Raw genomic sequence first — 13,147 nt, 5'->3', positions numbered from 1 at the left:
AGAAGGGGGCAAATATTGTATTTTATACAATTCTATTGCATAGAATTCAATTGTATTCTATACACTAGACCACAGCATTGCATTACTGATTCTGCCTGATGTCCTTAAACCGTGCCTAAACCTTTTTAATTCAGGTTCGTAGCAATCCAAGGTAAGGCAAAAAAAATGGCTTCCAATAGCGCTTATTCCATCAGCATCAGCCATCGGTTTGTCAGCGAAAATGGCTGAATGTCACTGACAGACCCGCGGATCATCTGTCCATTCTGACGGATAAGTGACAACAGGTGCAGTATTTTCCAGTGTATAAGGCACACCGGAGTATAAGGCAGACACCGAATGAATGGTGTCTTTTTAAACTTTTTCCATATATAAGGCGCACTGGACTATAAGGTGCACTTTCAATACATAAAAAAAAAAACTTTTCCAAATGTAATAGGTGACTGCGGACAGTAGTTGCGAGACCTCAATATTACTTTACATATAAGCCGCACCTGCGTATAACACGCAGGGTCATCTTATGAAGAAAATCAAGGCTTTTGAATGTGTCTTACATACTAGAAAATATGGTCTGTTTTATTCTTCTAGATATCGGAGCTTGCATCTTAATATTAATCCAAGATATACAATGAGCCTTCAAATGCTCAAACGGCTGTGGATTTGATCTATTGTTCAACCGTTCTCAGCGCTCATTGTATGAGCATCAATTTGCAAGTCGCCAAGCTGCCGCAAACTACCATTAAGCCGGGAACAATAAATTGTTGAATGCCTTACGGTTTGTGTGTTTGTATTTCACATGGAGCCATTTTATCTACTCCCACTTCTTATCTATCTATTGTTCATGTTTTGCGCTGTCCAAAGAGGAGCGGCAGCTCTTATTAGGTGACACTGGACTTGATCCATTTCTCCCTTAAGAAATCAATGGCCAGCCACATGTATTTAACTAGCTGGAAAGGCATGCTTGTAACAGTGAGGCAAGAATGTTTTGACTTTGGTTAAAATGTGAGAGAAATGGCAAATGAGTTGGATACTCACGATAGTTTAAAAAAATATCATTGAAGGGAAAACATACAAATGTAATGTCTACAAATGCCAAAACGGAAATCGATCATATCATCTCTTGAATTATAAGATGCCAAAATGTTCAAGGTTTGAGAACAAACCACATTTCCTACATCTTACGATGAAGTTTTTTTTTCCAATCCCATACGAAATTACGTTTTTGACGAGCTCTCCTGTGTCCCAAGATGCTACTATACATTAATGATGTGCGTTTGCCCTTCCGAGTCGCAACTAAAACCACATGGCCGCTTTGTTGTCTTCCCTTACCACAACATAGCAAGAGTCATTCAGTCAATCAACTTAAAGAACGCTGTTTATAAATTTGTGACTATTTCCACCCATCCATCCATCCATTTTCCGTACCGCTTATTCCTCATTAGGGTCGCGGGGGTGCTTCAGGCACGAGGCGGGGGACACCCTGAATTGGTTGCCAGCTAATCCCAGATTTGTGACTATTTACAATTGCGAAATCTAATTTATCATGTTTGAATATTTCCTATGGCTTCTGAAAGTTCATTTTAAGACATTTTAATGCCAATAAAATCCAAAACATCAACCCAGCGAGTTTGTTACAAAAATTTGGACTTGAACTACTGAACCTTTTCCAAATTCACTGAAAGAGAACCAGTAAGACAGTGACACACTTGTATCAATTGAAAGAGCTGATTGTTTGTTGACATTTAACAGGAGCTGTGGAGTGAATGTTTGGAAAAGAATGGATCAGAGCATAAATATTTAATATTCAAGACGCTTTCCTGTTACTGACAGAAAGTCAGTAAATGTCATATTTTTAAACAGAATTTATGAAACATTAGGAAACATATGTATATTAGCATTCTAGTGCACACACATAAATACTGTACGTAGATATGATTGTTAGTGACAAAAAACAACTACAATATACCTGCAATGAGCAGTTCATAAAGCCGGTACTGAATGCGCCTTGCAGTTGCCGATTTGAATTCACAAAACAGGAGGGATATTTAAAATCTGTCACAACAAAAACTGTGAGTGTGGAATGTTTGCCGCAGATGGCCAATGATGGCTGAAGCGGGGTTGGGTAATGGTTATGATGGAAACGGGTCATCAGGCAAAATGTTCCCAGGGCAAGGCTTATATCACAGATTTCAAAGATGGCAGTCAATATCAAAGGGAAAAAGAGTGTCAATGTTAAGTATTCGACGTAGTAGGGACATCATTCGTCTGGCATGAGAGATGAAAGAGTAAAGAGGAGAGGAAAAGGGTACGTGCAAAGGAACAGACAGGTTTGCTCACTGACGAGAGGACATTCTCCTCAGTGAACTTTATTTTCCATGCCGATATTGACCCGTATGGATGCATGTCTTTTGGCCACATATGTGAAATTTAACTGAAATATTGTGTGAAGATATGGTTATGGTGAAGCATAATTTATTTATTTTTAAAACGGGAAAATTGGTACTTCACGGGGTTAAATGCTCAATGTTATCTGCTGCCGAGCCGCTATCGTATTTTCCGGTATATAAGGTGCATCCAAAAGCCTTCATTATCTTCAAAAGATGACCCTGCACTTTATATGCAGGTGCGCCTTATATGTGAAGTAATATTGAGCCACAAGAGGTCTCGCAACGACTGTCAGGAGCTAGAGTCCATTTCTTCCCACAGAAGTAGTGCATAACCCCAGCCTCTTCTGTATAATGTGGTTTACCTTATATATGGTTTACCATATTATATTTGGACTTTTTTCCTTCATTGAAGGAGCGCCTTATACTCTGGTTTGCCTTATATATGGACCACGTTTGAAAAAACAACATTCATTGGAAGTGCCTTATACTCCGGTGCGTCTTGTACACCGGAAAATACAGTAATTTCAAAGTGCAACAAGTTCTATTCTTACAAACATTTTTGATAATGAAGCTCTAGTTAAAATTCCGAATAGAACATGCTTCAATATAGAAGACGAAAAATTAACTCATTCACTGCCAGACGTGCAAAACTATATCTAGTCCAGTGCCAGAGTTTTTTTCATTGTCACTAGAATTCCAGGACCCACAGAATATTGAGTTTTAGGACTATATCAACATTCAATGCAGTGTAAGAAATCTGAGACTCTCCCGTGAAAAAAAAAGAGTTAATTCATAGATCATACAGGTCTGGAGTTATATGAGTTTGAAATGAGGGCTGCTGTCTAAAATACAATGCAATACATACATATTGGTTTATGGAGCGCTTTAACAACAGCAAAAATTGGAAATGTGCTATCATGGAAAAAAGGGAAATGCGGTCAGTGCTTTATCCGCACCCAAACATGAACAAACAAAACCCGAACAAATTCAGGAATGATGGTCTCCGTAAATTTCAATTCCTGAATGAAATTTTTGAATGGCAGTGAATGAGTTAATTGCATACATCAACCTTCGGTGATATTGCCTGAATCTTCCAAGCTATGCCGTTGCTCATGCATCTATCTATCTTCCGGCGGGCTCTTTTTGTCCATTTGGTTCAGTTCCCAGCATCACATGTTTCATTTTCAGTGGCAAGTATTGCTGCAGCATCCACCTACACAAAAACATTTTGACTCACATTCTGCTTGAAAGCAGGCAGTGCCAGAGCTGCGGCCACCTACCCCCTCACCAGATCACCATTGCCTCCTGATTACCCATCAATTAGACTTTTCTCAGGAGGTGTTTTGCGCCGGGTGGGCCTTTGGTTGTTGATCGCTTCAATTCTATGCCGTTCTTCGGGCAGGAGGCGGTGGCCACCAGGAAGCGGTTGCCTGCCAATCGCAGGGCATCCAGAACAACCATCCTCACTCATATTCACACCTAGGGACAATTTAAAGTTCAATCATCCAGCCATGTATGTTTTTTGGAATGTGGGAGTAAAATGGAGGACCCAGAAAAAAAACCCATACAGGCTCGGGGAGAAGCGACAAAAGCATCAGCACTGTGACGTTGACATGCTAACACCACTGATCCACCAGAAAACCCACTGATAAAAGTATTCGACTGATAAAAGTATTTTTGCTTTAAATGTGCTATTTTGTCGATTGGTTTGTGTACTTGTGCTTTAGTAATCTCTTGAGAAAACACATTTTGGGCTGCCAAGTCAGAACACATCAATGCTCCTTGCTGGAACCAACTGTCTCTCCAGCTGTCTCTTTTCTTTCAAAACTGCTGTTGATGTCAATTAAAATCCATTCATTGATTTTACCCCAAAAAAAGCAACAACATATTTTCCAGTGTATAAGGCGCACCGGAGTATAAGGCGCACCAGGAATGAATGGTGTATTTTCAAACGTTTTCCATATATAATGCACACCAGATTATAAGGCGAATGAAAATAAGTTTTCCAAATACAATATATAAATAGATAAAAACATTCAAAATACCGTATATGGCACAGCACATTATAAGGCGCTACATTAAAGGCTGAGGTTATGCATGACTTCTTCTTCAGGGGGAAATGGACTCGATGGCTGCTGACAGTAGATGCAAGACCTGTTGTGGCTCAATATTACTTCACATATAAGGTGCACCGGCGTATAAGGCACACGGTCACCGTTTGAAGAAAATTAAGGCTTTTGGGTGCGCCTTATACACCGGAAAATGCGGTAAATAAAATACATAAATAAAATAAATATACCAACATTCCATCGGAATATCAATCAAATATAAATGTGAATCATTCATGGTCACAGTTTTTCAAATTTGCAATACTTCTTAGAAAGCTCTTGATAAACTGGAATTAGGAGGGGTGTAATCTCTCTGCGATGCTTCACTAAAATTGTTAATTAAAGACTGATTTGCAGTTTGCAGAACAAGAAGCACCTTATGAATCACATTCCTTTTCATTTTTTCTTCTCAAAATTGCTCTTGCTCAAAAAAAGTTGTGCTGAAAGTACCAACAGCAAGTAGCAATCCCGACAAGCTTTTTTTTGTATATTATTTGAGTAAAATAACGTGATGACAAAAATCCTGACATGCTGAGCACATTCACAAGGCAGACAACTGTTTTTCCAACGACAGATTGAGCTGGCAGAAACTTCAGAGTCAGAAGCATTTGAGAGGGTTATAGGCTGTCATTTGATTTTGTTCTTTTTTGGAAAGTTTTATGTTTATAAAGGCGTGTACAGGAACATTTATTGTGTTGCTGGAATAACTGATTCTCTGTAAGTGAATCGAATCCAAAAACAATCCATCTTTCAATCTATCTATCCATCCATACATTTTGTGGCTGCAATACAACTCATACACCGTGTATGAGGTATGAAAATTCAACATAGTCATAGTATTACAAAATATAAATAAAAAAAATCATGCATACAGGTGAGGCAATTCCTTCTTACTTAATTCAGTCATCAGATAAATTTCAATGATGACACTGACTGATTTTACAGAACAGAAAGACTTTTTTTTTCTTTTCCTCTGCATTTCTGATAAAATACGAGCACACCAAGGTCAATACTGCACGGACCAAATTGCACCTGCAAAAAAACGATAGCAAGCTTTATAGAGAGCCATTGTAAGACAAGGTATTGGAGTTTACCTTGGATCCATTTTTCATCACTACAGGTTTGTGAATCACTCACAGTGATTCATGAAGAGAGATGGCACATTGCCACGTACGATAGAAACCCAGATGGTTCTGTGTCTTCTGTCCCAACTGTGTTCCTCACCTCTTTCTGCTTGCAGACAACCGTCTTGTAATGTTATTTACCAAGATGGGATCCAATCACAAGGGTGCAAGCTTGTATAACCGTAATCTCATCTCATCTCATTTTCCGTACCGCTTATTCCTCATTAGGGTCGCGGGGGTTAGCTGGAGCCTATCTCAGCTGTCTTCGGGCACGAGGCGGGGGACACCCTGAATTGGTTGCCAGCCAATCGCAGGGCACACAAAGACATACAACAGTAACTCTCACACTCACACCTAGGGACAATTTGGAGTGGTCAATCTGCCTGCCATGCATGTTTTTGGAGTGTGGGAGGAAACCGGAGGACCCGGAGAAAACCCACGCGGGTCCGGGGAGAACATGCAAACTCCACACAGGGAGGCCGGACCGGGACGCGAACCGGCGACCTCTGCACTGTGAAGCCGGTGTGCTAACCACTCGACTACCGGGCCGCTAACCGTAATCTGTTAATGACATTTCCAAGATGGTTGGATATGCTAACATGAATGTTTAAAAAATGACAGAACATTGAGAAACTGCGACTGCAGTGGCCAAGACATGATACGAATACAAAGGGGATGACTTAAACAACCCTTTGACTTACACAACTGGAACATAGAGCTCTCAGCGCCTGGCAGTGTGAGAAAATGAACAGAAGTGACTCGAAATAAGCACCTGAGAAGATTTTAGCTGAAATGGCTTTGATGTTGCGTAAAATGGACCCCAAGACTCGGTTTGGTACAGAGGGAGGGAGCAGATGGCCATCAAAATAATCATTGTTTTTTTGTTTTGTTTCTGTTTTCATTTCTCTTGAAAAAAAAAATAGTGTTTTTTTTTTTAATATTAACATTGTTTAGTCTCAGGCTGCACTGATTTGCAAATACCACACTTGTGCATGATAGTGTAAAAAAATAAAACATTACAACCTGATGAAAAAGAAAAAACAACAGAGATCAACTATAGGTAACCTTTCTCAGAGTACCAACTTTTATGCTCAAATAAATCAAGTAATGGTTGTCGCATTTTGACAAAATTTTCCAAGGTTTAGAGTTGCGGGAATTTCTTTTTAATCCATTGTGTTTTGTGAAAAGAATTTCTCATTTTATTGGCACAAAAAAGGTCATTGGCTGGTCTGAATGTAGACACACACACACGTGCGTGCACGCACTCACACGCACACACCCACACACACACACACATTTATTTGCACTCATTGAGGGCATGGATAGATGGATAGAGACAGAAAGAGAGAGGGAGAGAATGAGTGTGTGAGAGAAAGAGAGAGAGAGAGAGAGAGAGAGAGAGAGAGAGAGAGAGAGAGAGAGAGAGAGAGAGAGAGAGAGAGAGAGAGAGAGAGAGAGAGAGAGAGAGAGAGAGAGAAACAGAGAGAAAAGCGAGAGAAAGAGAGAGCAAGGCAGAAAATAGACAGAGAGAGCGAGAGAGAGACATAAAGAGCGAGAGAGATAAAAAGAGGCAGAGAAGAGAGAGACATAAAGAGAGTAGGAGAGAGTGTGTGTTTGTGTGTGTGTGGGTGTGTGAGAGTGAGAGAGAGAGAGAGAGAGAGAGAGAGAGAGAGAGAGAGAGAGAGAGAGAGAGAGAGAGAGAGAGAGAGAGAGAGAAGATTGACAGCCAGGGAGCAGAAGAAATTGACAGATGAAAATAATGTTGCAGACTGACAGCCCTAATAAAAGCTGTCAGATTTGAGAGTGGAGACTCTTGGTCTACTGACCTCACAAGCTACTACTGGGGGAGTAAGCTAAACTAATTACCATAGCTTGCGCCAAAGTAGTTGTCAGTTCAAATGCGTGTGACAGTAAAGTGTAACAACAAAGGCATTGAAAATATGTTACAAGATTACTGGAATGATCATTCTTCCATTCAGTGGCATACTTTTCACTCGGGTTCAGGGCTGCTGGTAAACTGTATCAAAGCCCTCCCACACACCAAATTCAGTCGTGTTGAACTCACAAATATTTTCATGTCTAATGGATGAAAAATAAACCATGATGAGCTAGAATGACTCCATTTAAAGTGATAAAAGGTTGCAAATGGTTGCTTTTATCCGATCAGTACAATTTTATTTCTCAGGCATGGCTCTGGTGCACATACATCCGAGTCATTCCACTGACACAACACAACATGCAGAACAAGACAAATAAATACAAATTAATGACGAAAGACCCTGCGGGTCAAATGACAGTAAAAAACAAAAAGAAATAACAGAGAGGCTGTATCAGTGCATAAAGTCCTCGACTCTTCTCCTGCTAAGGATGTACTCAAGTTCTACACACAAGGCACGTAGCTCGTGATGCCACAGATAGCCACCCTCCAGATTCAGCTTCAGTTGAACTATTGAGCAGCTGTTTCACACAAGGAGAGAGAGAGAGGAAGATACAGAGAGAGAAAACAAAGACCTCCAACGCAATGTTTTGGAATTCCCGAATGCTCTGCATGATTTTTGTTCCTAAATTTTGGCATGTTCATAAGACCCTGATTGAGACTATGAATTATTTTCTGAGTCTTAAGAGTTCATTCTGGTACTTAATACTACATCTTTAACGAAAATGACTCAAGACACATTCCCCAACTAATGTATCTATTGTATTGTATAGAAAAGTCCAAGATGGCATCTGAGTAGGCAGCCGTCGGCAAGTGCTCTCACAAGCCTTGCTTTTGTTGTTGCTTGTGTTGTTTTTGTGTTTTCTTTTATCACTTTGAGTTGTTGTGCGTCGTGTGGAACAGATATTGATTTTTTTTCAGCATTTTTGCCTATGACATTCATCAAGGTGGAAACTGCTGAGCGGTTGCGCCTTTTCGGCAGCACAAATATGCCAGCACTGTTTTTGATTTGGAAGGAACGTCAGCGCCATTTGACTGTCATCGCAGGACAGCTCTGGGGCAATCGAGCTTTTTTGTGCCTGTAATGGGCAGCATTTTCACAGCGCCGCTTTGTTCAGCGAAAAGGTCGGTGCTATTGGAAAGTCTGCGGCTGGATGGATGCATGGCTTGAGGAGCCCACGATGCAAAGAAAGGAGTGTTGATGCGTATGTGGAACTGTCAGGGCTTGGAATTGAAGCGGATTTACGTGGGACATGAGTTGTGAGACAATCTCTTTTCATCAATGGATGCTACACCTTCATGTTTGCTTTCAACATTTAGCTTCTAGCAGACATGCACATTGCACCATGACGTACCTGATCTACTAGTGAAAAGGACGCTTCGATCCTCTCCTCTTTCATCTGGAACTGCTTCATACAACAAAGAGTGTGCAGAAAGTGCTTCAAATTGAATGACTGTCTGTGTCTTTTTCTTCAATTATTTTCACGATATCCTGCTTACACTGATAACCACAACCACTTCGGTCACCGAGAAACGACTCCATATCGTACAGGAACGCACATATATGCCCAACACTCCAAATCAAATCAGTGTCGTCTGTGCAGTTGTCCAGACATTTGCACGCAGGATTTCTTCACCATCACATGACTCCAGTCATGCCAACTCCAATTGCTAAAATGCACAAATTAGGTACAATATGCCTTATGAACTCACATTTGCACATTTGTTTTCGTGGATATTCACTAAAATGCAAATCCACCAGTCTGAGCCGGTTGCATTAGCTGTTGCAGTGCCATTAATAGAATCCAGATATTTAATGGGTGAATACACACTAACCATTAAATACCTTTCATCCTGTAATCCCATAAAACAACCTTGTGTCTTCCATAATTTAGCGTCTGACTATTCAGTAATACTCAACACAAACCAGTTTAGTGTTTGAATGTTCTTTTGGTATAGAAATAAACAGTCCAATCAATACATTTGGAATCTAGATGCACTCATCATCAGTTTATTTCAATACATTGGTAACACTTATTTAAAACAAAAGATGATTATGAACGATACATAATTAGAATCAGAAAAACAAAGGTTAGAAATACAACTGGCCACTCAGATAAAACCAGTTTTTCATGCAACATATAAGCTGAAAACAAGATAAACTGCCCATTGTGGAAACCGCTGTCCCTGAAAGGGTTAATACAGTGGCCGCTCAGAAGCACCACAAAAGCCACTCAGAAACGGCTTGAAGGCATTCGAAGCAGAAGCAAAATCATCAACCTTCATCATAAACTTGATATATGTACTGTCAGATTCTTTCTACTTCAGAGTGGTAGTGAACTCATCTAAAGTAATGGCTTCAGAGTCATTGCGTAAAAAAAAAAAATACAATTCAATAACTATTTTACATTCGAATCACAGATTTGTCCAAACTGTGATTTTAGATGCTGACAATGAAAACTAAGCAGAAACCAGCAAATGGTGTGACCACCAATGATAAAATAAAATAAAAACTAAAACAAAATAATCTATCCATCCATTTCCTGATCCACGTATCCTCACAGAGGCGATGCTCAAGCCTACACCAACCGTCTTTGGGAAGTTGGTGTGTGAGATGTGCCAGCCAATCGCAAGATACATAGATAAACAACCACTCACACTCCCAGACACACCAAAATACCATATTTTCCAGTGTATAAGGTGCAACCCAAATGAATTATGTATTTTCAAAATTTTTCCATATACAATGCGGAGTGAGTAGCTGCTCACAGTAGATGCAAGATCTGTTGTGGCTCAATATGACTTCACATGTAAGGTGCATGTGGGTATAAGGCGCAAGGTCATATTTTGAAGAAAATGAAGCCTTTTGGGCGCGCCTGACGGAAAAAAAAAACGGTATTCACTTAACCTGCCATTCAGTGCCATTTCGGATCACTGAAAGAAAATCCATGCAGGCACAGTGAGCACATGCAAACTCCACATAGGAAGGTCGGAGCCGGAATCAAACATTTCTTTTTCTCGTGTAAAGGACTGATGGATCAAGATGACGATTCAAGGATGAATAGTCATGTGGGCACTTCAAAAAATGCATTGCATTAGTTGAAGTCAGTTGCAAGCTGTGCATTTCATACCTAGCGCTTCAGTAGTTCTACGTCTAAATCAGTCCAACCCTTAATAACTATTTCATGATGCAACTGCAGCTGCAACTGCGACTCATATAAAACTGTGGTGTGATTTACTACAAGTCCACTAGAGGGTACCGTTAACCAGGAAATAAGGCCTTGGTGTCGCTAATTGGTAATCTGATGGGTTAAAGCAACAGTTTGATCGACACGTATTTGATGTTACAGGGCCTGCAGAACTGATTATAAAGGTGTCCAGCTAGATTTCTGACCCCAATAACAAATAAAAGCTGAAATATGATTGGTGAAATGCTTGAATATGAAAACGCATAACAGGGTAAAAGCAATGAAAGGAGCTGAAAGACGATTTGGAATCATTGCATAAGAATTCATGGAAATAAATACAATTGATATCAGTCTGTGATTCAGATATATTTAGGCCAGCAGAGAAGGCCTTGTAGGCCCCGACAGTTGAAGTATCGCCTATTAAATTTCTGTCATAGCCACTGTTTTCGATCACCATTTACTTTATTAAGTCTGAAGTGACAAACACTATCCATCAGTGTGTGGGGCCTTGTGTCACTACCTTCCAATTTGTAACTGTTGTCATTTAATTACACAAACAGACTTTGCTAAACTATTATCGTCTTCTGCAGACCGACTCCCATTTACCCGTTTTCTACATTTATTATTGCATTGCAAAATTATTTGTTTTATCTGCTTTGTGATGTTTGTACATTATTTCTGTTCGTCAACTCAAAATGCAAAAACTGATTTCTGCTCAATCTTGGTATGAGGGTGCACGGATGTTTGGATACATTTTTGGTGTCCATCTGAAGCATGACACTTCATTGCAAGATGCTAGTCAACCTCTATGTTTTTGTGAACAATTTTATTTTTGTTTGGGACAGGACATAGTATCTCTCTCTCTCTCTCTCTCTCTCCCTTCCTCTTTCTCTGACTGTCTCTCTCTCTCCCTTCCTCTTTCTCTGACTCGCTCTCTCTCTCACACAGCCACAGACACACACGCAAACACGCGCACACACGCGTACACGAGCACACACAAGCACGCGCACACTTAGTGGCGCGCACACATGGAAATCAACCCAAATGCTCAATTGTCGGCACGTGAACACTTGCACAAACGCGTTTGCACGCGCGCACACCTACACACATTAAAAAACATGCACATACACACGCACAACCTGTGTAACTTTTATTTGCAGCCAGCCTTCAGCTCATGTGCTCGTTTAGCAGAATTAAGTCAACGGTTCCAAGAGGAGGACTTTCTCAAGTGTTTTTTTAAAAAGCACCAAAGCCACTTACTGACGAACCAAATCAACTTGCATCACAAGCAACAAACCAAAAACCTGCCGTTATTTCCTCACATCAAATAACAGCATTTCCCTCTGAAAAACAACACGAAATGAAAAGCAAAAACAGTAAAACGTTTTCTTACCTTGAAATCCAAAGAGGAAACCGATTCCAAAAATCCATACGGTGTGTATCCACAAGTGGGCCATGACGTAAACTGGTCCGGTCTGAAAGCTTCGCGCACAGCCAGAAGATGCGCCTTCAAAAGGCAATTTCCAGCACAGGAGAGAAAAAAGCGCTGCAATCGAGCCTGAGAGCTGCAGAGAAGAAAAGCCAGTCTGTCACTTCCTCCTCTGCTGCCTTCACATTCATTGAAATGTTAGCGACCTCTACTGGAAAGCAAGCTACGTGAAATTTGCGCGTGCGCGCGTGCTCGTGTCACTTTCATCATCCTCGTCAAGCATCATCTGAGTCTGATAGTATCATCACCTTGTCACAAATAACCGTGGGCAGTCTTGTCCAAAGGCGTTTTCAAGAACCACAAGCTTCACTGCACGGACCTCATAAAATACAATGATGAATAAATAATGACTTTAGATTTCATGTTATTCACCTGAAAGAAACATAGACGCCATTCAATTCAGTACCAACATTCCAGTTAGGCTCCGTGGCTCAGTTTGTCACATTCTGGTTCCCTCTCGGTGGAGTTTGCTAGTAAGGAATTAGGAATGCACTTGTCACCCACACTGCAACCACCTTGACCATATTTAGCTGGTGGGCTGAAAAAGTACACATGGTCTACTCTATAGGTATCTATTCACAGGTTGCATGAAGCCAAGTTCCCATCAAAAGCGGTTATTTTACATGCGCTATGCCATCAAACATGACAGTCTTTAGTCTCAAACATGGGAAGGGATTTGCTTTCTCTCCAAATCATTTGAATGAAGACTGAAACAGATGCAAGAAAAACAATGACTTGGAATCATAGCTCTCTGGAGGTAAATTCTTTAATATGCAATACTTTCTGCTGATGATTGTGCGTAATGAGGAAGTCTATCATTGGCAGATGGCAAATTTAATGCGTTTTTAGGGGGAAAACATCCTCATTAATTCATGCCCTTAATAGTTTTGGCAGGGACAATGAGACATTTTCAAACAT

General features: G+C 40.5%; 1 protein-coding gene across 1 annotated transcript in view; it reads right to left on the bottom strand.

Annotated features, from left to right (window-relative positions):
- Positions 1-12,304, bottom strand: part of lsamp (limbic system associated membrane protein) — a 92,646-nt gene extending 80,342 nt beyond the window's left edge. Inside the window, exon 1 of the mRNA XM_089013607.1 lies at positions 12,134-12,304. Within this exon, the coding sequence (XP_088869733.1) occupies positions 12,134-12,197 (64 nt within the window). The 5' untranslated portion in view covers positions 12,198-12,304. The remainder of the gene's footprint in view (positions 1-12,133) is intronic.
- Between the last annotated feature and the right edge of the window lie 843 nt (positions 12,305-13,147).

Source organism: Hippocampus bargibanti, linkage group LG14 (assembly GCF_051943395.1).
Source record: "Hippocampus bargibanti isolate YZ-2025 linkage group LG14, ASM5194339v1, whole genome shotgun sequence".
Classification (NCBI taxonomy): domain Eukaryota; kingdom Metazoa; phylum Chordata; class Actinopteri; order Syngnathiformes; family Syngnathidae; genus Hippocampus; species Hippocampus bargibanti.
Note: the sequence above shows the minus strand (reverse complement) of the source record. Positions and strands in the feature narration are given on the sequence as shown.